The sequence below is a fragment of the Aethina tumida genome, chromosome 3 (genome assembly GCF_024364675.1).
Source record: "Aethina tumida isolate Nest 87 chromosome 3, icAetTumi1.1, whole genome shotgun sequence".
In the NCBI taxonomy this organism is placed as follows: domain Eukaryota; kingdom Metazoa; phylum Arthropoda; class Insecta; order Coleoptera; family Nitidulidae; genus Aethina; species Aethina tumida.
In genome coordinates this window covers 30347235-30374716 of record NC_065437.1, presented here as the reverse complement: position 1 = coordinate 30374716, position 27482 = coordinate 30347235, and the positions used below count along the sequence as shown (strand labels likewise).

At 29.8% G+C, this 27482-nt stretch overlaps 9 protein-coding genes across 12 annotated transcripts in view; 3 read left to right on the top strand and 6 right to left on the bottom strand.

Annotated features, from left to right (window-relative positions):
- LOC109603362 (protein roadkill) overlaps positions 1-4091 on the bottom strand; it is a 46908-nt gene extending 42817 nt beyond the window's left edge. For both annotated transcript variants that reach the window (XM_020019851.2, XM_020019853.2), the window contains exon 1: positions 3895-4091. The gene's annotated coding sequence lies outside the window, so the exon portion shown is untranslated. The remainder of the gene's footprint in view (positions 1-3894) is intronic.
- Positions 4092-4573: 482 nt separating this feature from the next.
- LOC109603367 (E3 ubiquitin-protein ligase listerin) lies at positions 4574-10690 on the top strand. Its single transcript, XM_049964201.1, has 17 exons — positions 4574-4702; positions 4768-4959; positions 5012-5278; positions 5331-5801; positions 5855-6039; positions 6092-6920; positions 6972-7176; positions 7232-8034; positions 8095-8534; positions 8591-8934; positions 8985-9339; positions 9394-9537; positions 9591-9724; positions 9772-9989; positions 10042-10230; positions 10284-10451; positions 10505-10690. The coding sequence occupies exons 1-17, from the start codon at positions 4655-4657 to the stop codon at positions 10562-10564; spliced, it is 5052 nt and encodes a 1683-aa protein (XP_049820158.1). The 5' UTR covers positions 4574-4654; the 3' UTR covers positions 10565-10690.
- A 51-nt stretch (positions 10691-10741) lies between these two features.
- On the bottom strand, positions 10742-12750 carry LOC109603366 (cap-specific mRNA (nucleoside-2'-O-)-methyltransferase 2). Of its 2 annotated transcripts, none has more exons than XM_020019857.2 (5): positions 12484-12750; positions 12275-12433; positions 12042-12227; positions 11872-11992; positions 10742-11821 (listed from the first exon to the last, which is right to left on the bottom strand). In XM_020019857.2, exons 1-5 carry the CDS (start codon positions 12748-12750, stop codon positions 10743-10745), a joined length of 1812 nt encoding a protein of 603 aa, XP_019875416.2. In that variant the 3' UTR covers position 10742. The 2 variants fall into 2 exon arrangements, with proteins under 2 accessions (XP_019875416.2, XP_019875417.2); XM_020019858.2 differs by having other exon boundaries at positions 12281-12433.
- A 368-nt stretch (positions 12751-13118) lies between these two features.
- LOC109603365 (translation initiation factor eIF-2B subunit beta) lies at positions 13119-14621 on the top strand. The gene is made up of 6 exons (XM_020019856.2): positions 13119-13262; positions 13321-13537; positions 13595-13734; positions 13787-13943; positions 13999-14393; positions 14447-14621. The coding sequence occupies exons 1-6, from the start codon at positions 13204-13206 to the stop codon at positions 14517-14519; spliced, it is 1041 nt and encodes a 346-aa protein (XP_019875415.2). The 5' UTR covers positions 13119-13203; the 3' UTR covers positions 14520-14621.
- Positions 14622-14695: 74 nt separating this feature from the next.
- LOC109603353 (protein mago nashi) lies at positions 14696-15304 on the bottom strand. Its single transcript, XM_020019838.2, has one exon. The coding sequence runs from the start codon at positions 15189-15191 to the stop codon at positions 14751-14753; it is 441 nt and encodes a 146-aa protein (XP_019875397.1). The 5' UTR covers positions 15192-15304; the 3' UTR covers positions 14696-14750.
- Positions 15305-16762: 1458 nt separating this feature from the next.
- LOC109603352 (tRNA (adenine(58)-N(1))-methyltransferase catalytic subunit TRMT61A) lies at positions 16763-17882 on the bottom strand. The gene has a single exon (XM_049965011.1). The coding sequence runs from the start codon at positions 17760-17762 to the stop codon at positions 16782-16784; it is 981 nt and encodes a 326-aa protein (XP_049820968.1). The 5' UTR covers positions 17763-17882; the 3' UTR covers positions 16763-16781.
- Positions 17883-17926: 44 nt separating this feature from the next.
- LOC109603350 (UPF0415 protein C7orf25 homolog) lies at positions 17927-19454 on the top strand. The gene is made up of 5 exons (XM_049965010.1): positions 17927-18111; positions 18158-18478; positions 18531-18870; positions 18923-19245; positions 19301-19454. The coding sequence occupies exons 1-5, from the start codon at positions 17959-17961 to the stop codon at positions 19379-19381; spliced, it is 1218 nt and encodes a 405-aa protein (XP_049820967.1). The 5' UTR covers positions 17927-17958; the 3' UTR covers positions 19382-19454.
- Positions 19455-20511: 1057 nt separating this feature from the next.
- LOC109603356 (glycerophosphodiester phosphodiesterase 1) lies at positions 20512-22859 on the bottom strand. 2 transcript variants are annotated; one of them, XM_020019840.2, is made up of 7 exons: positions 22491-22859; positions 22265-22440; positions 22104-22209; positions 21777-21869; positions 21585-21719; positions 21490-21529; positions 21208-21418 (listed from the first exon to the last, which is right to left on the bottom strand). In XM_020019840.2, the coding sequence occupies exons 1-6, from the start codon at positions 22785-22787 to the stop codon at positions 21494-21496; spliced, it is 843 nt and encodes a 280-aa protein (XP_019875399.1). In that variant the 5' UTR covers positions 22788-22859; the 3' UTR covers positions 21208-21418; positions 21490-21493. The 2 variants fall into 2 exon arrangements, with proteins under 2 accessions (XP_019875398.1, XP_019875399.1); XM_020019839.2 differs by having other exon boundaries at positions 20512-21418; positions 21490-21719; positions 22491-22855.
- A 2228-nt stretch (positions 22860-25087) lies between these two features.
- LOC109603349 (sodium channel protein Nach-like) lies at positions 25088-27211 on the bottom strand. The gene is made up of 8 exons (XM_049964658.1): positions 27090-27211; positions 26684-27041; positions 26504-26634; positions 26336-26450; positions 25848-26127; positions 25647-25794; positions 25488-25591; positions 25088-25436 (listed from the first exon to the last, which is right to left on the bottom strand). The coding sequence occupies exons 1-8, from the start codon at positions 27209-27211 to the stop codon at positions 25186-25188; spliced, it is 1509 nt and encodes a 502-aa protein (XP_049820615.1). The 3' UTR covers positions 25088-25185.
- Between the last annotated feature and the right edge of the window lie 271 nt (positions 27212-27482).

Here is a 27482-nt window from a genome sequence, read left to right as displayed (position 1 = left end):
CGCCGAAATTCAAGTTGCAGCCCACTTTTTTAAACGCAAAGCCAAATCTGTTCCTCCATGCGTCTCATTTTAAATACAATTTCCTCATTAAGATGTGTGCGTATTGTGGGGGGACGTCGAGCCGGGAAAGCCACGAGCTCGCGAGACAGAGAGAAAGAGTGAGTGAGTTATGGGAGAAGGGGAGACGACTGGTGGAGAGGTTGTTTCGTTCGTGCATGACCCGCCGCGCGAAACGACGAAGCAATGACAAACCGAATGAGGCTAACAACATTTTATTCGGCTGTTTTACCCACTTTAACCCTCCTATGCTACATTGACATCGTTTGCACGATGGATGGCATATCCATGGGTCTTTGGCAATTAAGGACGCCGCGCCAAGGGTCTTTCGATGAACGGGGACGGTTCCGTGAGACACGGGTCAACTCATCTTCCTAATTGCATTGGATTAAGTTAAATCTCAGTGTTCATAATATGCGACCGTTCTAGTTATTCTAATTACTTAGTACATAAAATGTACGGGAAAATGGGTAAAAGTCTGAATTACTTAACTCTTACAACATTGTCGACGCAAATAAATCAAGTTTTATTATGGCATAAAATAGATTGATGTTAAAAATAGTTCACTTAAAAATACGGAAGATGCACGCTTAAAATAAACTCCATCACAAACAGCTGGTGGAAAAGGGCAAATTCTTATATGGTTATTAGAAATTTTACTTCAATTATATAAGTGTATATAAATATCATCAATAGAATCCTATTTATACATATGATGTAAAGAAGACATTTGTATAATCGATATAAAATAATTTAAAATAAATATAAACAAACTTATAAAAGTTGTTTACTGAAATTTAATTAATAAAATTATAATAATGAAATATGTAAATGTGACCAATTTAAAATGTATCACCACATTATTAACGCAATTTTCACGAATAGTGAACATATAAAATACCGTTTTAATAAACTAGATTGTATCAAATCAAAAAGAGGCTATCTCTTTATTTTTGTTATTAATTAATTATTTTTAGGAACTAGGACAAATGATACATTTAAACTAACTGGCGAAAACCTATTGCAAGCAAAAGGTTTGACGATGTCACCAGCTCGAATTTGTAAACATTAAAATGATTGCAAAAATTGCAAAACTCAATAACATAAGTAGGTTAAAGGAACAAATAAATAATTCAATGTATTATTTAGTGAAATAATAAATATTTAACGAAGATTATCTAAAGAATGGTTTAACTCTAAATTAACAAGCATACAAATAGAATTAAACTTGTGTATTATATTGTTGTCGATATGTCTAATAAGTCTCATCAAACAAGTTTTAAATTTATTAGACTTCAATGAAAAAGTACAGAAACTGTTTCGAATAAAACCATGATCCGACTCGCAGCTTAACCGTTAAGTATCAAAAAACAGATCACCTCATGAAGAGGAAATAATACTCAGTCTTAGATTGAATAATCCGATATAACTTGTCAAATATGGCCGTCTGAAATCCAGGCCAAACAATTATTACTTTCTAGATAGTGGAACTGAGGCACACAAATACGATTTGGAATATACGATACACCCACTAAACACATTTTTGGCAAGATCGCTTCGTGAATAGTATTCTGGGTTAAACGCATACATAATAATAGGAGAAACTAAACGGTTGATGTATTTATCAAGATCACATAAATCTCCTTTTTTGTTAAAAATTAAGAATGAACGATATTTAGACCGCGATATTGCACATCGTTTAAAATTTGTTATGGATCTAATACTAAAACTTTTTTGTTTGTGTTGTCATATTTATTTAATTCACATTCATCAATATTGTTGATTTAAATGTTATTCAGTGACACATGAAACAGCTTCTCTATATTAAATAAAATAATTTTCAATTACAAATTAAATTAATAAACTCAACAACATATATTAATAATTTTTAATCATTAAAAGATTTAATTCAAATTATGTCCAGACAGTATTAATAATATATTTCAATATTCTATACGTATTTTTGCTTGGCTGATTTGGTGGGCCAAAGAAATAGCACATTCAAATATATGTAAGTTTTGAGGCTCTATAAATAATACTCTTAATATTAAGAATTTGTTCTTAATGTGATTTATATTATTTTATTGTATAACTCCATGAGTGTGAAAAAAAGCAGCACTGCAGAAAAGAAGGAAATAATAATTAATATGAAGCATCAAGGATTAAATATTGTTAACATCGCTAAAAACTTAAGATGCTCCCTAAAAATGTATTAGAATGTTATTATTATTAACAAATATGACACAACACACTCATTTGAAATTAATATAATAAAACGTCCTAACAAAAAAAACTCCTTTTATAGACAGACGAATTAGAGAATTAGTAAACAAAATTATTTCTTGCCTTCTAAGCAAATGAAAAATGAATTAATTGAATCATACAATGTGTGTCCCTTAGATAAATCAGACGGCGATTGAATGAACAAAACTTCCAAGGATTTATTTCACTAAAAAAGGCTTTGATATCAAAAAAGAATATTTGAATAAGACTAGTTCAATAGAATGGAATCAAATGGTAAACAAAACGTTCGTGGTCCTCCAAACCTTGATACACTACAAAAACTTTGAAACATGGTGGAGCAAACGTTATGATATGGAATTTCTTTTCTTGGCATGATATAGAAACATTATTGAAAATTGCATGCAAAGAAATATGAGATGTAAAGAAACTATGATCCGAAACATGCATCCAAAGTTGTTCAAAATTGCTTAAAAGAGAATCACGTTGGGGTTCTCGATTGACTAACGGAAAATCCGTATGCAAATCCAATTGAAAGTTATGGAACAACATGAGGTCTCGATTAAAACATCAAAAACTATCAAATTTAGATGACGGATTAAGAGTCGAATTTAATTTCAAATAACCGTTGACGATAATTCGTTGAATATATCCCTTATTTATTTTGTTAAAATTTTAATTAGAAATTATATTGATTTACATACAAAATAATAATAATAATTGTAGTAAACAAAATATAAAATAATTATTAAATAATAGTGTATGCTATGTTATTTCTCTGCTCCCACTGAATATTGGAAGACCATTGGAACAATACATTTAAAATTTAGTACTTGAGTATTATTTTAGAAACATTTAATAATTACTAATTTTTATAAAAATAAAATAACAAAATAGACAATTGAATTTAGTTTTAGGTATATTTTGCAGGTTAAATAATTCTTATTAGAATTATTGGAGGATAACAAGGTACACCTGTACGATATTTTATAACCTGTATTTGTTCCTGCAATTACAACCTTTATAGTGCAATACACATAAATATTATTGTTGAAACGGTTGTATATTGTTTATCGGTACTTTTGAAGGCGTAAATCAACACCCACGTTCCGGCAATCATCAGCATATTGTGACACATTTCCTTCTATTTCATTTACGTAAAGCAGATCAATTTTAATATTAGTAAAGTATAATAAATGTCCTTGTGTACAAGCATGTCTGTCTGAATAGTATGTCAATGTAATGAATTAAGGTAGCCCTTGGCCTGACCCGGATTTTGTTGAATTACTTAACGTCTGCTTATTTTACATCTTATAATTGATAAAAATACAACTTAATTCTCATTCACAAGTAGATATAAACAAACAAACGTGCATGTAACGTAAAAAACCAATTGAAAACTCATATAAAAACACTGGCGAAATGTGGACAAGTATACAACATAACATTATTATATTTTCGCTGATCTATTCAGACCTTTCAGCTCTCAATTTAAAAATAAATCTGGTAGCCAATTGAAAGCGTTTAATATGAATGTAAAGTAACTACGAATGTAAACTTTGAAGTTAACCTTCAAAAAATTGCATATGTACTCACCAAATATTGCATAAGTCAACGTTGTGATTGTAGAATTGCACAAGAAACTGAAGTTTTTTCCGCCATTCTTTAAGTTTTTCACTATTTGTACTTCGAACTGGCGAACTCACGATCACATATCACCACTTTTAGCTAAAAACATCTTTATCAAAATATGTGAATAAAACAATCTGGGATTAGCACATTTCACAATGCACTCTGTTTTGGTATGACATTTGACAGAACTAGACTTTGTTAACAGATGGGGACACTTATTATCAAATAAAAATAATTAAACCAATATAATTACACTTTCAATTTTATTTATTAGACATATTTAATTAAAATCTACACAGTTCTCCTTTTATAAAAGACCTCTAAAACCGTTCGTTTATAATTTTAACAGAATTCTTCACAAGGTTGTTAAATATAAAAAAAGATGACTCTGGTAATATACCTAGGTCATTGTTGACAAATCGAACATTAAATTTCTTTATAAGACAAAACACAACAATACAATAACGAAAAAAACATTAACCATTAATCAGATTCATTTTATTTTTGATACAAACTAGATTATTTCTTATGAAAATTAGATTTGTCACATACTGTCATAAATCAGAGATGAAAATTTTCAGTCATACTAATTGGCAACGTTGTCTCTTTAACAGTGATGTTACTGTATGCGTAATATATGTTATTTTTCCGAGTGGTTCATCATATTTTTTTTGTGATTCAGTGCAATTGACACATAACAATTTTAATATAATATTTAATAAAAATGGGTGGAAAACATAAAGTAGCAAACCGCACTAAAAATAACGCAAGGGTAACTAGAATATCACAGTCCTAACCTATTCCTACAATATGTATGTTATTTACTTTAACTTTTAGCCATCCAACAGCGGCAGAAGTGCGGAATTGTTGGGCTCACAATTTGTAGGCTTTTCTGGCTTAAAGGAGACTGGTTTTGGTCTAGGTGGTTTCTCATTGAGTAACACAGAAGAACTTGATGCTCTAATGGATAGTAGTTTCCAACTTATTTTGAAGAAAATCAGTAAGAGGGATTCAACTACTAAACTCAAGGTTTAATAAAAGCACACAAAACGTGAATAGTAAACATAATATTGTTTTGTAGGGGTTACAAGAACTGGCAGAAAGTATCAAAAGTTCCGAGCCTGAAACTGTGAAAACTTTGTTGCCATTGTGGCCAAGGCATTTTGTAGTGCTTGCCACAGATACAGATAATAGAGTGAGAGAAGCTGCACACAATGCTCACCATCAGATTGTTTTAAAAGCCAAAAGAAATATAGCTCCATTTTTAAAACAGTTAATGGCACCATGGTTTACATCTCAGTATGACAGTTATCCTCCAGCTGCCTCTGTTGCTACACAGGCATTCAAAGTAAACTAACCTAATTTAAATTTGTCTCAAATATTTTAAATGTAACTTTTAGGACACTTTCCCATCCACTAAATTTCAAGAGGCCATTATATTTTGTCAGGAAGAAATACTTTTATATATAACAGATAATTTAATAGAGCAAAATGTGCAAACACTGATGAACTCAAAGTTGGTATCAGCTGAAGATGCTGAAGCAAAATATGAGAGATTGTTAGTCTCATGTCTACAAGGATATTATCTCTATTTAACAAAAGTACCTGTAGATCAAATTAAAAAAGTAGCTGAATTAAATAATGTTATTATATCAAATAACAAGTTCTGGAAATTGGCCAAACATAAAATACCACAAATACGGTCAGCATGGTTTGAAGTTATTGCAGCTTTAATGCAACATGCAAAATTCTTATTAGATGCAAAGGCTGCAGTAGTTACAACAACAGTTTTCAATAATTTGGATGAAACTGATCCTTCAGTATTACCTCATGTTTGGGAATCAGCTTTATTGATAATGTCATCAATTGAGGTGGGTACCAATAACAAAATGACATAAACATGGGATAAATTTAATCTTTTTAGAACTGGTGGACTTACATAAGTATAGAAAAATTATTTTTACCCAAGTTAAATAAAATTTTAAAGCAAGGTGCTCAGGGAACTGCATCAGTGATATATCCAAACCTTCTTCCATTGTTGTCCCATCTGCCACCTTCAATTGAAGCTAATATTTTCTACACAAACTTTTTTGAAAATATTCGGCTTGGGTAATATTAAATACTAGAAATTAATTTAGTTATTAATTAACATGCATTTTAGTTTAAAACAGAAACACGTTTTGGCAAGTAGATCAGAATCAGTGGCAGTGGCTGAGGCTTTAATTGAATGTCTACAATATGTGATACTTAAAAACCAGTCAGAAATAAACCTCTGCAAAAAAATTATTAGTGAGCATGTAATTACTACAATAGAGTGGTGCCTCATAGAAAAACAAGCATGCCATAAAACCATTTTTAATCATGTAGCCTCATTGGCCCAGTACTGGAGCAGGAACCATTCTCAAGTAGGATTTGAGAACTATTCATTGTATTTGGAATATCTCTTTGATAATATAACTTCCCTTCTCAAAGACACACTGTTTAATGTGAAAAGTATAAGACCTTTTGATGTTATTGATGTATCTTCAAAACAGATAGAACTCTTGCAATGTTTGAAACATTTTACAAAGTCAAAGAAGCTTAACAAAGTACAATTTACTGAATGCAATGATTCAACAAAACATCAGGAAAAACCTTGTGATCCAGCAATGCAACCACCTGATCCATATTTGATGAAGCTGTATAATGTGGTATTTAATATTTCTGTAGAATATGTCAAGTATATTGAAGAATACAGAACCAAAGATTTAATGAAACACTTCTATTCACTGGTAGTAGATTTTGACACTAAAAATTTCTTTTATAATTTGACTCAGAAGATGAAGCTAAAGGAGGAGAATTTTGTTTTGATAAATATATTTGATAATATTTTATACAAATGGTTAATGTCAAGTGACTTGTCTTCAAAACATGTAGTTGATTTAATATTTTTGCTGTATAATTATGTGGATGGTTCTGAACAGGAACACATTATGAACACCATATCAAAGGTAAGATGAATTTATTTCAAATTAACCATTAATTAATATTCAATTTTGCAGAACGTTTCAAATGAATGTTTGAGTTGGTGTATATCACAGTGCCTCTCACACCCAATGAACCAAAATCCATTGGTCCAAAATTGGCTTAAGAACGACAATGTCAGTAAGTTTATTGTGACACTAGCAGAAAAAGAAATTTCCGACAATAGCACGCCAGAATTAAGTGTACTTTTTAAATTGGCCCTAACTGAAAACAAAAATGAGGGTAAGTTGTCATTTTGTTACCACCCTGAAGTTCCTTATTAAAGATATACTTTTAGAGCTGTTTATTCAAAAGGAAGCTGTAATAGAAATCATAGACAAATTGGTTAATGTAATGGAAAACCAAGACGAATTCGTAATTACGTTCGATACGTGCGTTAGTTTGGCGTCATACATTTCCGCTGTTGTTTACACTGAAAATTTGCTTCTAAATTATGGAGACAAACTCTTATTGGCATTGTTTAAATTATCATGCAAGCATAATTTTGACCCTGATATTATGTCATCTGACACCCTCTATGAAATGAACTCGGCCTGGGAAGATGCAATAAATTTGTTAAGCATGAATCTGGATAAACCGAAATTTTTGGAGCTGACAAAAAGATTTTCGGCCACAGTCGAAGATGTTCTACTGCAAAGTGATCTAAATCAAGGTGTTATAAAGCATCTCACTTTAATAGTAACGAATTACATCAAAAAAAGTATTCCTTTTGCCAGTGATGTCGTTAACGTATTTATAAATAGGCAATTTGTAACATTTGAGAATGAACGCATAACTAAACTGTGCAAAGCGGCGGAATACGTAACTGGCAATCTTTGTTCTCCATATGAAGATATTAATTGTGGTGTTGAAGACTTTGATGAGTTTAACATTTATAAATATTTTGTTTGGATGCATCTAAAGAATAGCATTATATCCAACACTATAGACAATGAAGATACGGAAGATTGCGACAGCGAGGACGAAGATGAGAAGTCAAATGACTCTGTATTATCTTTGATATCAAATCCTGAACAATACGTTTGTTCAGTATTATACGACGTTGCCATTTGTGACTCCTACTTATTCCATTATAAAAATGTAAGCCTAGCATTTAATTTCTTTTTATTAATATATTAAAGTAAAACGTTATATTTTCAGGTCAAGTATTACTGGGATATTAAAATGTATGTTAATTTGACCAAAAATCAACTCAAACAAACAATAGAGGAGTCTTCAGCAGATAAAAAAAGTGACCTGAAATTATACCTTAAAGAAAAAGTTCTTTCTGAAAGCTGGTTCTGGTGCAAATCTGTTCATTACTTATATAAAGACATCTTACCCACAGATTTAACAAGGATTTATGAAGAATTCACTTTGGAAATTCCCAATGGTCCAAGTTTAAGTCGTCTACACCTCACTCAAACTCTAGGTTCTAGTCTTAACTTTGATTATGTTCAAAATAAGTATGATACCATTGATAATGTGATAATACTTAGAAGTTTGTTACATTGCAATGAAATTGATGTACAAATTGCAGAAGTATTTGGTAAAATTGAAGCACTTAGACTACAGAATGTACCTCAATTCTTATATGAGTCGTAAGCGATGTGATGTCACTGTGTCATTCCTATTTTTAAAGATGTTGATTTTTCAGGCACAATATTAGTTGGATGAAAGTTGAGGAAATAATAGAAATTATTAGGCTATGTGTTGGCCTGATTTCCCAAAAAATCTCATCTTTGAATAGAAGACATTGGGATTTTGGAGTATTGTCTTTGGTGTCTTGGGCTTCAAATTGTTTGAAAGCCAGATCTCATTACCAAAAAATTCAAGTACAAGCAATAAGCGCCGCTGTGGTAGATTTATATGTAAAAACAGAGGAACAAATCTGTAAGTTGCAACAAGAATATGAAAATCATAATTTTGTTAATGAATGGAGAGATGTATTGGTGGAAAGTATTCATGCTGATCTGGCTCAACTGTGGCTGTACTTAGCAGGTAATTTCAAAAATTTAAAAATATTTATGAACTAATTAATCACTTTTCAGAACAATTTGAAAATATGGATTACAAAAATCAACTTAAATATATCGCCTTTATTCAATATTTTGGAGAACTTATTAACTATGTTAACCACAAATACATATTTAAATTTAATGAAAGTTCATTGCCAAAGTGGACAAAATTCCTCAAAAAAAGCTGTGCTCTGTTAATCAGTAAATTACCAAATCTACAAATGTGGGGTTATAAAATGCTTATGAAATTAGTACCAGGACTGATAAATATAGATTTTGAGGCTGTGAATACAAATACTCCTCACAAGAAGGGACTTACCTTTGAACAGTTCAAAGAAAAATTAGTAGAAACTCATGAAATAGTTAATAGCATGTTATCAGATTTCAAGTAGGTTATTTTATTTTTTATAAAACTGTTACTTGATATTTGAATCATTTGCAGATTGGGTGAGGATAGTTGCACTGTTAAAACGTCTACAGATTCATTTACATATACTTTTGCATACCTACTTCTTTGGGATGTATTGTTAAACTTATGCGAGCAATCGCCAACAGAACTTCGATATCAATATGCTGATTGGTTAAGGTAATTTATGCTGCACAACTTATGCTACTTTTATTATGGTGTATGGTTTTCAGGAATGAAGATTTGTTGAAGAACTTTTTGAACAACTTGTTCAGATTAATGCCAGCAGAAGTATTACATTTCAATGAAGGCAAATCCAAAGCCTTGCTGGACCTGTTTTTGGAAAAGCCCAATTTAGATATTAAAGGTAATATATTAATAGTACTTGGAATGTTTAAACAACTATATTTTCAGATGAGTGTAACAGTGAGAAAATAGAAAAAATGGTTTGTTGGTTGTATGCTCTAACATTAGCCCAGCTGCCTGCTTTGGTTAGACAATGGTGGGCCAGTATAGAGACAAGGGTGTCTCAAGTAGTTGAAAAGGTCACTTCTGTCTATGTGTCTCCCCACCTGTGTAACCAAGAGTTGACAGATGTAATGCAACACACAACCAAGTTTAAAAATATGGTGGTATGTTATCAATTATAATAATTCAAAGCATGTTGCGATTTAATTGTTTTAGATCAAAGTGGTACCCAGTGTAAGAGAAGTTATAGCCGTTTATACGGTCGATGAAGCGCACATGGAGATAGTGATAACGTTGCCGGCCAACTACCCATTAGGGGGACCTGAAGTTCAGTGCAATAGGCAAATTGCAGGAACAACTCACAAGCCTTGGCTCTTACAATTCAAGAAATGCGTCTTACATCAAGTACGTATTTTTTGTCAACATAAATATATCCTTATTTTTTATTAATATTTTAGAATGGAAGAGTTTGGGATGGTTTGGCTTTATGGAACAATAATTTAGATAAAAAGTTTGATGGTGTAGAAGAATGTTACATTTGCTTCGCGGTATTACATCCGGGAACATATCAGTTACCCAAGTTATCATGCCAAACATGTAAAAAGAAATTCCATTCAGCATGCTTGGTAAGTTTTCATTAATTAAATTATTGACATTGTTTATCATATTTAATTTTTAGTACAAATGGTTCAGCACCAGCAATAAGAGTTCCTGTCCAATTTGTAGAAATTTGTTTTAAATTTATTTTATTTTTGATAATTTGTTTTTTGGATTGAAATATTTTTTCATCAGCTGTAAATATATATTTTTAAACTTACACTGTAAAAATAAATCAGATATAAGTACATAAAATATATGTTATTAACATTTTGTTTCATTTTTACATCTCATTTTTGTTTCTATAAATTAGAATCAATTTACTTAATTTGTATATTGTTGTTATAATGTAACACAAGTTTAAGAAATAACGGATTTTTATCAAACACATTTGATGGAACAACCTCAAGGATTGTTTCAGAAGTGTCAGTCTCAATTTTATTCACATTTGCTAAAAATGTTTTTACACTCATTATAGTATCTGACCTAATCTGATATAAAATTAACACATTTTGGCAAAAATATACATGTCTAAAACCTTTCATCAGATTATACAATATTCCTACTAAAAAATGAGTGACAAATGGTATATTTAAAAAAATAATATTTCTGTCACATTCTATTGAGTTAATTAATTTTTTTTGAAAATCACTAAAATCATCTAAACTATACATTTGTAAGTCATATACATTATACAACATTTTTAAGGACTGAAGACTTAAAACATATAGAAGAGTATTTGAACTTTCAAAAGAACTTTTATTCCTTAAAGAATTGATAATTTCTTTAGGGGCAAATTTTGAAGTTTGAACTTGGGCAAACCTTTTACCTTTAACGAATTTTACTTCTTCTGAACTAAATTCTAACAGTGTTTCAGTTGTAAAATAAAGAGGGTTTGAATCAAAACCATTATAATTCCTCCATAACCTATTGATATTTGTTCCAGGTACTATTTTACATTCTTGCCGTATTTTTTTTACTTTAAACTTGTTTATAAATTTCTGTGCAACATTGAATTTTAAATAATGCATTTTGTTATCTGGAACTTTGTTGTTGAAATGGTAAATATTGTTCATAATTGTTGTAATCTGTAACTGTTTGTAATATTCAGAACATTCTTCTATTTGTAAGAGGAATGTATGGGGTATATTTTCCAATTTAAACATAGAGAAATTTAAAATGTCACCAGTTCTATAAGGAAACAGTAGTTGATCCCAAATTTTGCTTAATGATTCAATTCCTTTAAAGATTGTACAAATTATATACACCTCAGAATTGCCACTCTTTGAACAACAAGGCTTATGGACAGTTACAGATTCAAACGCACAGTTTAGAAGATACAGTAGGCTTATAGTTGATTCCTCAAACATAGTAAATATTTTAATAATAAAAGTTCCCCCTAAAATATAATGAATGGTAAATATAGAAGAATATATTAAATATTAGTACCTGTTTCTAGAACTGATAGAGCTATCATAGTTTCACAATAATGTAAGTGTGCTACATGAGATTCTTGATTTCCAGGGTCTTGCATACAATCTACACTTCCATCTGCTGTCACCAAGTCCCTCTAAAAATTGTCTTGTACAATGTGTTACTGGCAAAATTTTAATTCTAACCTTTTTAATGTTATTAATTTTTGTTGTGATATCAAGAAAATTTTCATATTCTTTTATGTCACCAGTATTATCCTTACCAAAACACCAATTATTTAAAGTAAATCTTATTAAACGGTCATCATTAATCATATCTGATACAGGATTCCCTTCATAATTTGGATTCAATGTGTTGGCAATCCAGTTTAACTAAAATTTAAGTAAAGAAATATTGTCAGAGATAGTATTATTTTTACCTGTACTGCTGGAAAGTTTGATTTTAAATAATGGTTTAGTGAACATATAAAACCACCAGGAGCTTCGCAAATATGAAGTGTATTTACAATATTTAAGTTGATAGCATACTGAGGAACAATTGGAAATTTGTTGACACACTCATAAAACTTACACCAGGCCTGAAACAATGTTAAAGAATATTTTAAAATTTCTTATTACAATTTCCTACCTGTGTTAACAATTCTGGATGAATATTTTGTTTCAGTCTTTGAATGACAAAACTTGAAGGATCTCTAGATTTTGTATGATAAGACCATTCTTCTAAGTTTACTCCATTTAATAAACCTTTAATATAATTTAGTTCTTCTTTGCTGGACTGTAAACCAGGAATTTTCCACTTCGGGAAATTAAAAACCTCCTGCGGTAAAATCCAATCTTCTTTTTTTTTGAAATGGTAAGATTTGTTGAATAATTGCTTAACTTCATTTTTGTGCATGGTGCCGTATAATTATATGTTTTGAACACCATTAAAAAGTTCCTTAATAAAAAACAAAACAAAAAGTAAACATTCGAAAATAGAAACTGTCATCTAAAAATAAGGTTATATGGAAATTTCTAAATAAACGCACACACAAAACCTATGACGGCCTAACGGCGCATGACGTATCGATGGACGTAGGCAACAAAATTTTATTTAAAAATATATAATAGAAAATAATATATAGAATTGCTTTTAATTATTTATCTATGTGATTCATTTAATATTTTTTGAAACATTGTTACTCTGTAATTTGATACTTATACAAATTAATGTTCTTTACGTCACCCCCTCCTCCAAAAACGCCGACTTTTGTGAATCATATGAACTATCCGACTTATATGTTCCGTGCTTAGACATAACCTAATATAAATTTTATTGAATTTAAATTTTTAATAATATTTTTATACGATGCCTGAAAAAGAGGACTTATCTGATGTCATTAAGCTTATTAGTGATATAAGACAAAAGTAAGTGGACACTATAATTATTAAAGAATAAAATACTTAATGATGCAATATGTTTCAGGAAACTGTACACCTCGTATGACATAGCTTTAAGAACTGAAGACATACTGAAAACATTAATATCAGAAAGAGATTGGAAGAATGCTAGTGAACTGATGAATTTGGTAAAGAAGAGAATCAGATTTTTATCAGAATCATTACCTCAAGAAGCCACAGCTACAAATGTTATGAGGCATATTTTAAAAGTTATTAGAGAAGAGTATGAAATTGTCGCAAAGGTATAATTAATGTGCATATCACAATTTCAAATTGTTGATCTCATTTACATCTTTTAGAGAAAAGTTGAGGGGCAGTCTTTACACCACATAGTTAGGTCAAATTCAGATGATAATTTGGATTATACAGAGACATTAGATTCATTAAAATCCACATTGTTAGATCACTTATCTGAATATAAAACTGAATTGGAGACAAGGTATTTTTGAAGATTTTTTAAGTATATGTTAATGATCATTTTGTAATTTCAGCACAGAAAATATAGCAGCTCAAGCTTCAGAACATATTCACACAAATGAAATAATATTAACTGTTGGAAAATCAAATTCTGTTGAAAAATTCTTGAAGAGTGCAGCTGAAAACAGAGTTATTAATGTTATAATTGTAGAACAAGCACCAACATATAATGTAAGAAATTTTATTACACTTCACCATTAGAATATGAAGTTACATTTATTTGCAGGGACATGAAATGGCCAGAAGTTTGGCAAAAAGCAATATTCTAACAACAGTTATCCCTGACACTGCTGTATTTGCCATGATGTCCAGAGTTAATAAAGTCATTATTGGGACTCATACAGTTTTAGCTAATGGTGGTTTAAGAGCAGCTAGTGGGGTACATGGTGTTGCTTTGGCAGCAAAACATTATTCAGTGCCAGTGCTTGTGTTATCACATATGTATAAGTTTACGCCTATTCACATTGGTTCACATGCACAAAAAGAAGCATTCAACACCATGGCATCACCAGCAAATGTTATTCCATATTCTAGTGGGCCAATATTAAATAAAGTGGAAGTTCTTAATCCAGTATTTGATTATGTTCCACCAGAACTTGTTACTCTATTTATTTGTCACCAGTAAGTATGATTGTAAAGCATAAAGAGAAGGGAGTTAACTGGTTTTATTTCAGAGGGGGAAATGCACCATCATATGTTTACAGGCTGCTTTCAGAACTTTATCATCAGGATGATTATAACATTTAATTCATGATATGAAATTGCATAATTTATAAAAAAGATTAATATTGACTTTATTTTTCCTGTTAATATTTTATACTTTGAAAAATATATTTGCTTTAAATATGTTATGTGATAATTATTTTATAACATACTAAAAATAAAAGGTATCTTAGAGCTTATAGCAATAATGAACAACAATATAAGAAAATAAATTATATTCCAAAAATTTTATTACAAAAACATTGACAATACAATTTATATTGGCTTGATCTTAAAATGAAGACCAATGAGTGAAAACACAAGACACTTCAAGTCCTGAACCAAATAATAAAAGCATCGAAGTCCTTCAGGATCCTTGGACTGACTAACATCCACTAATGATCCGGTTTTAGATGTGGTAAAAGAGATGTGTTCGTCGTTAATTACGATTTCCAATTCCTGTCTGCCTATCCTGTCTGGTGGTGGCCACAAAGAATCATCCTCTTGCATTATCTCAGAGTCGACGATAATCCGTTTCAGCTCTTCCATAACAACTTGATGCACGTAGACCTCTTTACGGATCATTGTGTCGTTTTTATAGTTAGAGTTGTTGGCGTACCTTAATTTGCCATCGGGACGAAACTCGAACTCCAAGAATTCGTGACCGAATTTACCCTTGTGTCCCACGTAGTAACGTATATAAAAATCGGCAGACATGGTTGAAATTATATGCTCTAATGACAATTTACGGTAAATCAGTCTATGACGGTCAACAAACGCCGTTAGACTAAAGTGAGGTTAATTTCACTGCAAACCACAGCCTACACAACAGACTTCTTCTTTCCGAGTTTAGTTAAAACCTTTTATAATTAGGGGGCGCCATCAGGTACCGATCACAGCGCTTATAGCGATGAAACTGGTAACTACTTAATTAATATTTCGTTTTTGAAAATACAAGTGAACAACATTTTTAAATTTACACATACAAAATTAGAAAAATAAATATAAAATATTTTACAACATTAGGTGTTTAATATTTTTATTATTTTTATACACACACATTTTATATTAACAACATACTACATATCATCAAATCATGCTGGCAAATTTTTAATAGAAAATCTCACTACTCCACTGGTTTAACACCCTCTAAAATGGGTATATAACAAATTTGATAAATTAATAATAAAAAATTGTATAACTCATGAAGGATTCATATCAGCAATTGAAATTAAAAAGGAACTACAGGATGTTAACGCGTACGAATTTCCATGAAAAAATATACAGGACCTCTATCAAGTAAAATACAGTACTGTTTTCTAATTAAAGCAAGTTTAAGTTGCGTAATTCAAATGGTATTTGTTAAATGAGATGTCCAAAGAACAATATCTGTTATCCTAAAAACACAGTGGGTACTATTTAACATAGACCTGAAAATGTAATAGTTTTGCTTTTATATTATTTAAATGGGTCATTTAAGAGAAATTAATGGAATAAAGGATAAATTTCAGAATATTAACATTCCCAATAATAACGTGCTACTGTCCAGATCTTAACCCCATTGAGGACCTGTGGAAGATTGTGAATAAAGAAATTTGATCAACCCAAAATTTAAAAATTCTGATAAAAAATAAGGGCTCTGTCACGAAATATTAACTTAATTTAATAGATATGAAAATGAATTTGTATCTTTAATTTTACTCGCCTCATTTATGTATTTTCTTTAAAATTTATATTTAAGGATAAATGAATATAATATTCATTCGATTGAGCTCTGGAGAACAGAACTAATTAATTATTGCACTACAATCATATTCAGAACCAATCTTTGTGTTAAAGATAGAAAGGCTCTGTAAAATTTGCTAATATAATATTAGTTAGTTAGTTAGTTTTTTAGTTAAAAATAATACTATAGCTTCAGGAAAATTCATAATACATATATAGGCAAGATATTTTCTTACGTAAAATAATATATTATACAAATTACCAAACAATTATTTAGAAATTATTCGATTTTACTCTTCTATCAAATATTGTTAATAAAATATAATTTACTAAATTAGTTTTACTTATTAGTTTAAATGACCATCATCAAATTTAATATTAGAAAAAAAACCTGTTATTAAAATAATTTACGACTTAAGATCTGTCCATTTAAAGTAGATAATGTGAAATCATAATTAATAGTGTACCATCTAATCCCATATTTGTTACAAAGTGTTTCCATATAGTATGTTAATATACATTCAGTAAAACAATGAAAGTATTCAATTAATTAATAAAAACTATTATAATATAAAAAAAAATTTATTGATTAGAATCATTGTCACAATCATTATTCAAATTAATTTGAATGCTTCTAGCCCAGCTTGGAGACAATGTGGCAAAAGTTAAATATCCAGTGTGCCCTGGTAAACTATTTGGGGGCACAGAAGTCACACATTTAATAGTCTCTTTTTCTTTTTTTTCAGTTTCCTTGCCTTCTTCTCTTTCAGTCTTAACAAAGTCAAGATTAAGTACTGGTAGATTCCTGTTTTGTACATTATATTGAGTTTGTAAAACTTCAATAGTTTCTATTTCTTGAAATTTCAACCTGGACAGGACTGAGCAGCTCTTCTGCACTTGTTCAATGCATGGTGAAAAAGAACATAACCTGCCACCAGTTTCTTTGATAGCTTTCATGGCATGCGGAATAGCCAGCCATGGATGAGGCAAGTCCAGAAAAACAGCATCTGCTTTATTGTTAAGATCTTCTCCAAATCCATTTTCACAAACATCTCTATGTTGCACAGTCACATATTGCTCCAAACCATGGGATTTAAATTCTTCAGTTGCAGTTTGTGCTCTGATTTCATGGAAATCAAATGTGTACAAATGTCCATGAGGTTTCACAGCCCTTATCAATGCATGTGATAAAGATCCACTACCAGTTCCACTTTCAATAACAACGCATCCAGGATTAATTTCTAGTTGTAAAATTATCATGCTAATATCTGGAGTATAGATGATTTGTGTTCGATGGGGTAATGTTATAGTCCATAATTCTGGAGTAGGTTGAAGTATATATCCCCAGCCTTTAGATAGATTAATTTTACTACCAAATGTTTTTCCTATCAGTTCTTCACATTTTAGGGCTCCATAGGGAGTTTGAAATACATTTTCTATCACTGTCCCTTTTTTACTTGTAGTTTTGGATTCTGCTTTGAGGCTATAGATTTGATTTATTGACAGATATAACACTACGGTATCACCTTCTTGGATTTTATCTTTATATCCGTTAAAACTCATGTTTAAAATAATAAGAACAAACTATTTACAACAAAATAAACACCATGCTTTTATACAGGTTATGGTCGATATAACCTAACAAAACATTTAATTGTCAATATTAAAAAAAAAAGATTAAAGCTATTGTTGAAGAGATAAGTGAAAAATACTAGATTAATCCTTGAACTTCTAGAAGAAAAATTTCATTTCGTTAAAAATGGAAAATGAACAGGAGCCATTAAATAATTTAATTTCAGAGAAAATCAATTATGGTGAAAAATTATTAATTGACACTGAAGGTTATGAAAATATTGATGGTATACAGAAATTAAGAAGAAAAATCAACCAGGAACTGAAATTTCTTAAAAAGGTATACAACTCTTATCGTAATTATTAAATAAAAACAGTTTCTTTAGGTGCACAAAAATAGAACATTAAAAAAAGAACATTTGCAATGTTCAAATTTAACCCATTTTTCTGCTTTAATAAATGTATTGAAAACCCTGCCAGACTGCCAAAACATCAATAAAGTATTTTTACTTGATGGTAGAAAAATAACAGTGGATATAGTGAGTAACAATGGTTTAACATGGACAAAAGTTATTGCAAGGAATCCAAGATCCGTCAGTCAGATATGTATGGGTGATGCAAGCTATGGTGTCAGAAGTATTATAGATCAGGCAGAGGAATTTGTAGAATGTGCCAAACTATATCCCTGTTTATTTCAAACACCAGAGGTACATAATTGGTAAGCTATTTTAGAGTTGAATTTGATGATATATTTTGCAGATAGTCTTTGTTTTCGAGCAAGGTGTTGGGGCAAATATTGCACAGAAACTGGAATCTTTAGGTATAACAGTCAAAGGTGAAAAAATTAATGAGTATGATATAACATTAGATGATTTCTCTGGGGTGAATAAAGATGAATCAGAATGTAACTGTTTATCAACCAAAAATACTTCCCATATTTCAAAAGTAAATTTGGATGTGTCAGCAATGCTGGCCTATTGTAGTTCAGTAACAAATGGTAGTGCCGAAATTTATGATTTTTCTGTTCCTGTTTTAAGTCAACAAGCTGCATGGGAAAGATTAAGGCCTACAAAACCACTTTTAGATGATTTTTTTAAAGGTTTGTATTGTATTTATTATCTGTGTAATTTTAAAAAATTGAAAATTTTTAGGGAAAACTTTATACTGTTGTGAAACTGCAAAAAATAGCTTTATGGAAATTGTGAACACTGTAGGTGGTCCTAATGAAAAAATCAGAGCTGAAGAATTACTAAATAGAATTATTGTGCTCCCAGATGATGCTACTGCAGAAGATACTGCAGAAACTGATCAAAATATTGAAATCTTCAATAAAATTCAATTTTCAAATACAAAGGCTTTAGCTGTTAGTGGAAAAATAAAACAAAGATCTCTTACTGTATTCACATTTGGAGATAGAATACAGGCTGTCACAGTCACCTCAAATGATGGTTTTGTCAGAGCTGCTAGACAAAATGTAATATACCATCCACCATTTTTAATTACATAGTATCTAATCTCAATTGTTTCAGGGAATAAATTTTGTGGTCTTTGTCCATGAATCAAGAGCCTTAACAGAACAAAAAGAACAGACAAAGGCAATAAAGAGATAATAATAAAATGATTTATTTGAATAAATGCAAATTACAGTTATATTTATAATAAAAAATAAAAAAATATTTTGTTTTTAATTTTTTATTTATCGCAGAGTTAACTTAAATTTAAATATTATTATTGTGTTTAAATACAGTGGTGGCATGGGAAATAGCACACATTTAAATAATAATTGTTAAATAATTTATACATAATATTTTGCTTTATAATCGTATGTAAACGGCGAGGTATTGATTCAATGAGATTTTGGCAACGGTCGTTTAAAATTAAACTCCAATTAATAACCATCTAAAATTGGTTTTTCGTATTTTAATCGAGGCTCGTCGTTCTATTAATTTTTAATTGGATTGATATCCGAACTTTGCGCTGGTTAATTGAGAACGTCAACATGATTATCTTTTAACAAAGTTTTGGATCATTATCATCCATATAAAACCATGGAACTGTCACATAATTATTTTTTTCATAATATCTCTATATATGATACGATCCATTTTATCAATAATTTTCTGTAATGGCCCTATATCACTTCAAGAAAAGGAATCCAACATGTTCCACACTTTTGTATTGCATCTAGGATCCAAACTTATACTTGAATGAATGTATTGTTTACCATCTAATTTCTATTCTATTGAACTTTTCATTCACCACTTCAAAGTATTCCTCGCTAAAATTCTAGAGGATAATTCATATATTTTTGTTTATCTAGAAAAAAAGACAGGATTTCGTTTACGTTATTCCAATTCTATAAAAGGAGTTGTTTTTTGTTAGAATATTGTTCCATGTTAATTATTATTCTCCTCTTATATGTGGTGCAATGTTTCTTTCTTCTCACTGAAAGTGGGTTATTCAATAAAATAAAATAAATTATAGTATGAATAAATGTGTATTAAAAATATTATTAAATAGTGTAACAAAAAGAAAATATATTTGAATGTTATTTTTTTGATCAACCAAATCAGACTAATATGTGCTTTTCAATTAAATTTCGTTGTTTTCAAAATATTGATTTTATGAAATAACTTACCACTGTAAATACTATTTTTATTTTATATTTTGAAGGTGCTTGCAGGTTAAAAAAGTCAGGACAAAAATATCATACGAAGATAAAACTAAGAAAACACCAATATATGTATAAGTTCCGTATTTTATTCAAACTGAAAATAACATATGTTTTTAAAAACATAACTAAATATAATTAAACTTATAAATTGCACCAACAACTTAATACATCTTATTGTACTTTGGTCCGTTTTGAATATAAATAAAATAATACAATATATTAAAATAAATGCATAAATATATAAACTGTTTTGTGCTTTCACATTAAAAATCACATAAATTATACTTTAGTTTATAATCCTCAATTAGTCTTATATAGCTGCTAAATAAAGTGATAATTATTCCTAAAACAAAATTTATTGATTGCTATATTATTTCAGGAATGAAACAGTCTATGAAGAAAAATTTGTAGATTATGTTTCAGTCAAAAGTTAAAAATAATACTATAGTTTCAGGAAAATTCATAATACATATATAGGCAAGATATTTTCTTACGTAAAATAATATATTATACAAATTACCAAACAATTATTTAGAAATTATTCGATTTTACTCTTCTATAAAATATTGTTAATAAAATATAATTTACTAAATTAGTTTTACTTATTAGTTTAAATGACCATCATCAAATTTAAACTAAAAAACAGTTGTAAATTATCTGTTACCAAAATTAAATATAACAAAAATATTTATTCATTTGGAGTTGATAATTGTCTATGAATTTTTACATCAAGACCATTTATTTGTAAATTGTTACTGCTAATTTGATATCCCAAAATAATATAATATTTTTTTCCATGTTTTCAGGTTGTTACAAAAATTAAGGCAATAAATGTGTGGAGCTTTCACCAGTGAGGGTATCTGTTAGATATGTTACTTTAAGGTTGCGAGCGAAATGCTGTTTTTCAACTGGACTATTAACTGGCCACGCCATCACCCTAACGCCCTTTTTCCGCCACTCAATAATTGTCTGCCTGTAAGTTTAAATGAGATAAAGACCAATGAGTGCTTTTTCATTTAAAAAATATATCATATATATACTTACGCAGTCACAGCATCTTTATGGAGGAGTACAAATGAGAGCCCTAGAAGATGGTAAAGGAAATTAGGTAAAGCCCAAGCGACAATTTCGTCATATACAAGCGCGGCAAAATGTTTGTACCACTGTTCATATTTTTTGGGACCCTTTCCTTCTGGATAACTGTATGAAGTGTAAGCGAAAGCATGCGGACGCCAGGCCATTGAACACACTATTTTCGGATCACCCCTTCTAATCTGAAAACAGTTATGTTTTATAGAACTTAATCAAATAATGAGTGTACTTTTACTTACCAGGTATATAAGGTTAGGGAAAAAGGTTGATACCACAGCTCTGCTATACAGTTCATTATGATTTTTGAACAGATCATGAATTACTTTAACCATCTAAAATAAAAAAGCAATAAGTAAATGTATATAATAATATTATTGATGTTAAAAATGTTTTTAGTTATTAATCAAAAATATGTAAACATGCAATGTATTATATTTAAATGTTTGAAATGTTTAAAAAAATTATGCAATCACATGTTATCAGTCCTTTGTTTGTCATTGGAAATATTTGAAAAACAAAACCTCTTAATTTTTTTATTTAAATAAGGCAAACTATAAAAGCAATACCTTAGTGTTATTATCTTTAATATCAATAATCATTTTTTGCCCTGATGCTAGTAGTTGAGTAATAGTTTGCTCCAGCGTAGGAATATTAGTGTTAGGATACCTGTCCCTGTTAAAAAGAGTATTTATAACAGTCAAATTAAAATTGAATGTAAAAAACTTACTTATATAAATGCTTGACAGATATATCTATTTTAGATAATTCTTCCCACTTTGTTTCACTAACTACTTGAGGCAGACCAGTCATTCTTTCCAGTGTTGAGTCGTGAAAAACAATTGGAACACCATCACTTGTTAGGCAAATGTCGAATTCAACCGCAATAGGCCCTTCATTTTTGCACTAAAACGGAATTTTTAGACATGTATAAAATTGTTGTAGTGTTTATTCACCATTTCAAAAGCTGCCAGACTGTTCTCAGGTGCATCTAATAATGCACCTCTATGGGCGATAGTTGTCACTTTAATACCCTCAGGTTCACTAAGCTCCGCACCAAATATTGCCTCTACTGAACTTTTTTCTGGAGCTGGCACTCTTAAAAGGTGGATCGCACATATTAAACCCAAAGTAAGTATGAAGCCAAAAGGCAGGGGACTGAAAAAAGCTTCCCGGAACAGTGACAAAAACGCGTATAGAACGAATGTCACTGTCACACAACTTTGGATTAAAGGCCGTAATGCGGGATTCATTTCGTCGCGCCCATGGAACAGTTCTAATTGGAAATTTTGACTGATAACCTAAAAAGCTTGACACAGTGTTTACAAAAGTCACGTTAAATATACATTACGATGTTGCCACATCCTTTATTGTTTGTTTATTGATTTTTTTCAAAGATTTTCTTAAAATTTACCTATAATGAAAGGGCGGTAATTTTTGAATTGATGAAGATTTAGATAATTAGGAATTAATTGTACTCATGTTCTTAAATTCGAAATTTCCTTATATGCAACGTTGTCATCTCACCTTTAGTATTTGAGGTCAAATTAATATTTTTAAATTATGGAGTTGTCTCAATATTTTAAACTAAAATTTAAAGAAAACAAATTTAATTTAATTATATTTATATTTTGGTTTACAAAAAAAAAACAAATACAATATTAGAAATTTCATACATGCATTTTAGAATTGATATAAAATACGAGAAACAATGAATTTGTTATTTAATATTAGTTACCACCTAGTTCGGATTATATTTTGTTTTTCAGATATTGGACACAATCAAATGTAATATTTAAAGTTATTATAGATAGAAAATATTCTTATTTAAATATTATCTATTAAAAATGTACAAAATTAAAATTACATTAAAATAAAATAGGAAAGAAATTTTTTTATCTTCCACATTTTAAAATACTGGATCTTCGTAGCGTATGGTTCAAAAACAATATAGAGAATGAGGACACATTACTCTCTTAACGTTAATTGGGAAAATATTTTATATTTCACTTAAAATAATTAAATTATATACTCTCTCCCATTATTTTTTTTTTGTATCTAAATCAAAATAATTTCTGCTTAAATGAATTGTTAAACAAAATAAATGCGAAATGTGGTTCGTCGCAGAAATAGCACATTTTTGAAAAATATATATATTTTAAAAAAATTATACATATCTTTAAACAAAATAGTTAATTATGTATTAAGCACTCTTTGTTCGTTATAACCATCTTTAATCGGTGATTTAATGAATCAGCGATGGTCGTTTTAAATTAAATTTTATGGCTCATCAATTAATAACCATAATTCCTCTAAATTTGATACTTTTTGTCATTCCACAAGGTTTAGCGAAATTAGCAATATTTAGATCTTAATGTTTCATGTCAATTATTATTTTCATCTTCTGCAATGTTTCTTTGGTCAACCAAATCAGACTAGTATATGCGTTAAAAGTAATATCTCTGACGCTTATAAGATGAAAAAGCAAAAAAGAATAGAATATTGATATATATTTTTTATACTGACTGGACAAAAGCTTACCTTATAAATTGTTTAATTTTAAATTATGTGCCACCTGGCCCTGGCCCCCATTGTATACTTTGTTGAATATTAGTGTTATATTCATATTATGTGTTTGTTAAAATACATTTTTCTTCTAATATAATAAAATTCATAATGTATAATGCTTAACACTATTTTTAAAGCTTTCAAATTTGTGAACATTCCAATGAAATGTATTTGGATAAGACAAAATCCATATAATATCGAAATTTAAATCGGTAGGAACTAACCCCCTTTACCTTTAATAAACTTCTATCCCTTTTAATGGGATACTACTATTGAAATGACTGCGTACCTTCTTCAATTGGATGAAGGATATGAGAAATCTCAGGATAGATCCACCTTGTCGTGGTCCTGGAGCTCAGTACCGCTCCACAAACCAGCGGCAGTGGAAAGCTAACAGATCCAACCCAGCAAGTCCAATCTGAACTCAGTTGACAGGGGGTTGGCATTTTTGCCAGTCTTACGTTTCCCGATTTAGCACACCCGTATAGGCCTTGCATATACGTCCGTCTTTTGGCTATGATCTTCGAAATCGGTGCCCGGAGAGGGGTTTTCAGTCTTTTATAAGACTTTCCCCTCTTCGATATATAAAAAAGGAGAAATTAATATACTAATTATTAAATATGTAACGTTGTTACCTTACTCTTAGTTTTTAAGATAATCAATCAACAACTACATTCGACATTTATTTATTTAAATTTAAAGAAAACTGATTATCTATTTTTTTAAAATTACAAATATAATATTAGAAACCTGCATATATGTATTTTATAATTAAAATAAAATATTTGAAATATAAAATGTTTTTTTTTATATAATATTAATTATTATTTAGTTCAGAGTGAACGTTATAACGTGAAGTAAAATAATCTTTGATACACTTTTGTGCAAAATGTGTTGTCTATATATAATACATAATTTATAAATTGTTCAAATATACAATATAGTTTAGATAACGTATTTACTAGGTTAAATATTAGTTTTTTATTCATATTGTGTATTTGTTACAATATATTGGTTTTTATCTAATATAATAATATTCATAATGCATAATACTCAAATCCATTAGTGACATTAACATAGATATCACTGATTATAATATGATTTTTGATAGTGTGTTAATCCGTGGTAATTAGAGGTAGAATAATATTTTTTTAAGTGAATATTTTTACCAGGAAATTGTCTTAAAGTAATTTGATTTTTCGGTTTTTGCATTTTATTAGAGCCTCTTTTATTTTTGTACCAAGTGCAAAAACTTTCTAAGATAAGAAATATTATTTCTATTACACTCATAGTGCTTATTCCCAAAAATAATGCTACGGTCCCTCCTAGTGATACTAAAAATTAATATTATGTACTTATATTATTGGCAATGAAAATAATCATACCAACAAGATTTTCCAAACCAAAGATTACATCACGATGATACTTGGTAGTTGGTGGCAATAAACCCCAACGAAACGTTATTCTTTGGTCAAAATATCCATGTTCCCTTTAAAAACGAGTAGCAATATTATTAATAAAAAGTTATTAAATGTATAAATTACCATTTTGTATATTTCGGTTTTTGTGGTAAATAAGTTATAATATCGCAGGGTTGAGGACAGTTACAACCTATTTCAGAAGGCGGTTTAGTAATATTGTCTGCATATTTGGATAAACATACGAGACCTTCTATGTCACATTCTTTTCCATCTGTAATATAAAATTTTATCTTCGTATGCATTGTTTTTATTAAAATATAATACCCAAGAAGTTGTAAAAGAAAGGTTTACATCCGCACAGCTGCATTGCCAGGTTATATCTGCAACCAATGTAGCAAATACTGGTACTATAAACAGGAAAGTCTCTATGTATGGGTTCATCGTCAAATCTGCACCTTCGTTGGGATGGAGTTAGTTTTCGCAAACCGGGTGACGCTAGTGTTTCCTGCATTCGATAATTGATCTCCAGTTCCTCGCTTTCTCTAATATGCAACGGGGATTCTGATGTTGCGTGAACAACATCCAAGTAAGAGTGAACGTAGTACTGAAAGTGTGTTTAATGAAAAAACAAATAAAATTATATTAATGCTGATCAATTTTCAGAAGACATTTTAAAATTGATAAGGAACAATTAAATAATTAAAGTATTATCTATCACGCTTATAATTTTAGTACAATATTGTATTTCTTTGTTGGTTCTGGGCAATCTCCTGTGGTATTAAATATATATATTAAAATAATTTTGTACTTACTTTTAGAGGTTTTTGAGGATCAGAATCATACCTAGCATAACACAAGCCATTTAAATAATGACATCTTAATATTGTTTGATCAGTATTAGATTGTTTAGTTATATCTCCAGGAATTCTGAAAAAAAGATTAGTTATAAAATAAAAATTGACGTTTTACAAATTTATTACTTAAAAGATAAAAGATTTTCGAATTTAGAGTTGACTGAAAAACATATTCCTAATTCTGTTATTACTAACTGCCAATTGGTTTTTCGTTTTGTGTCGAAAGTCACTAAAGTTCCAGATAATAGAGGATGGACCTACAATATTGTTTTCATAATAATTATAAGTACTCTCCATTGTATTTACATTTCCTGCAACTTCCAACATGTTCGCACTATTTAGTACGGGATTATTTTTAAACCTTTCAAATTCATGAAGATTGTGATATGAAATATTAGCAACAGTTTTTACAAAGTCCATATAATTGTCGTAATTTAAGTCGGTAGGAACTAGCCCCCACTTCTCTTTAATAAACTTTTGCGCCTTTCGTTCATCAGTTTTATCTATGAAGCATCCAGTGGCAGCTGGAAACGGATTAAGCCAGTTCCTGAAGTCCTTTTGCAGGGACACCACTGTTGGATTGGCTGCGTACCTTCTCCAATTGGAGAGGGCCACTGCTATTGCTCCTCCTAATGCAATTCCAATAATTATCAACCAAATTATGCTGCAACATATTTGTTGTCAAAGAGGAACAATAATTTTTAATACTAACCGTTCAATTAAATGTATATTTGGTAAACCAACAATATAAAGACCATGTATGGTAGTATTTTTGGTTATATTTTCAACCACGGGGCTTATGGCTTTTCGTTTTGGTTTAATCTGCAAAGCCATTATAAAGAGCAGCTCTGTCATTCAGTAGATTGTACCGAATAATGACAAAAATATTTTATTTTGTTAGATATGACAATGTCCAAGAATGTGTATTCATATTCCAACACAATAGTACATTTAGTCTGGATAATGGATTATCATAAAAGAAATGATGACAACAAAAAGAAATGCATTAGTAACAAAAAATATTACAAACTAATGATTTATAACAATTATGAATTTTTATACTATATTTGTAAATATGTAAATGAGAATCTATCATCTATCTAAC

What these genes read in the sequence shown, in the direction of transcription:
- LOC109603367 (XM_049964201.1), top strand. Translation starts at nt 4,655, where the DNA reads ATGGGTGGAAAACATAAAGTAGCAAACCGCACTAAAAATAACGCAAGG. An exon ending in ACTGTGGCTGTACTTAGCAG is followed by an intron (nt 8,935 to 8,984) that starts GTAATTTCAAAA and finishes ATCACTTTTCAG; the next exon opens with AACAATTTGAAAATATGGAT. An exon ending in AGCATGTTATCAGATTTCAA is followed by an intron (nt 9,340 to 9,393) that starts GTAGGTTATTTT and finishes AATCATTTGCAG; the next exon opens with ATTGGGTGAGGATAGTTGCA.
- LOC109603366 (XM_020019857.2), bottom strand. Translation starts at nt 12,750, where the DNA reads ATGCACAAAAATGAAGTTAAGCAATTATTCAACAAATCTTACCATTTC. An exon ending in ATCCAGAATTGTTAACACAG is followed by an intron (nt 12,434 to 12,483) that starts GTAGGAAATTGT and finishes ACATTGTTTCAG; the next exon opens with GCCTGGTGTAAGTTTTATGA. An exon ending in AAATTAATAACATTAAAAAG is followed by an intron (nt 11,993 to 12,041) that starts GTTAGAATTAAA and finishes GACAATTTTTAG; the next exon opens with AGGGACTTGGTGACAGCAGA.
- LOC109603365 (XM_020019856.2), top strand. Translation starts at nt 13,204, where the DNA reads ATGCCTGAAAAAGAGGACTTATCTGATGTCATTAAGCTTATTAGTGAT. An exon ending in ATTAGTGATATAAGACAAAA is followed by an intron (nt 13,263 to 13,320) that starts GTAAGTGGACAC and finishes AATATGTTTCAG; the next exon opens with GAAACTGTACACCTCGTATG. An exon ending in AAAACTGAATTGGAGACAAG is followed by an intron (nt 13,735 to 13,786) that starts GTATTTTTGAAG and finishes TTGTAATTTCAG; the next exon opens with CACAGAAAATATAGCAGCTC.
- LOC109603353 (XM_020019838.2), bottom strand. Translation starts at nt 15,191, where the DNA reads ATGTCTGCCGATTTTTATATACGTTACTACGTGGGACACAAGGGTAAA.
- LOC109603352 (XM_049965011.1), bottom strand. Translation starts at nt 17,762, where the DNA reads ATGAGTTTTAACGGATATAAAGATAAAATCCAAGAAGGTGATACCGTA.
- LOC109603350 (XM_049965010.1), top strand. Translation starts at nt 17,959, where the DNA reads ATGGAAAATGAACAGGAGCCATTAAATAATTTAATTTCAGAGAAAATC. An exon ending in AACTGAAATTTCTTAAAAAG is followed by an intron (nt 18,112 to 18,157) that starts GTATACAACTCT and finishes CAGTTTCTTTAG; the next exon opens with GTGCACAAAAATAGAACATT. An exon ending in GTTTATTTCAAACACCAGAG is followed by an intron (nt 18,479 to 18,530) that starts GTACATAATTGG and finishes TATATTTTGCAG; the next exon opens with ATAGTCTTTGTTTTCGAGCA.
- LOC109603356 (XM_020019839.2), bottom strand. Translation starts at nt 22,787, where the DNA reads ATGAATCCCGCATTACGGCCTTTAATCCAAAGTTGTGTGACAGTGACA. An exon ending in TCCCTAACCTTATATACCTG is followed by an intron (nt 21,720 to 21,776) that starts GTAAGTAAAAGT and finishes AACTGTTTTCAG; the next exon opens with ATTAGAAGGGGTGATCCGAA. An exon ending in CATAAAGATGCTGTGACTGC is followed by an intron (nt 21,419 to 21,489) that starts GTAAGTATATAT and finishes TTAAACTTACAG; the next exon opens with GCAGACAATTATTGAGTGGC.
- LOC109603349 (XM_049964658.1), bottom strand. Translation starts at nt 27,211, where the DNA reads ATGGCTTTGCAGATTAAACCAAAACGAAAAGCCATAAGCCCCGTGGTT. An exon ending in AATATACATTTAATTGAACG is followed by an intron (nt 27,042 to 27,089) that starts GTTAGTATTAAA and finishes AATATGTTGCAG; the next exon opens with CATAATTTGGTTGATAATTA. An exon ending in AAACCGAAATATACAAAATG is followed by an intron (nt 25,592 to 25,646) that starts GTAATTTATACA and finishes TCGTTTTTAAAG; the next exon opens with GGAACATGGATATTTTGACC.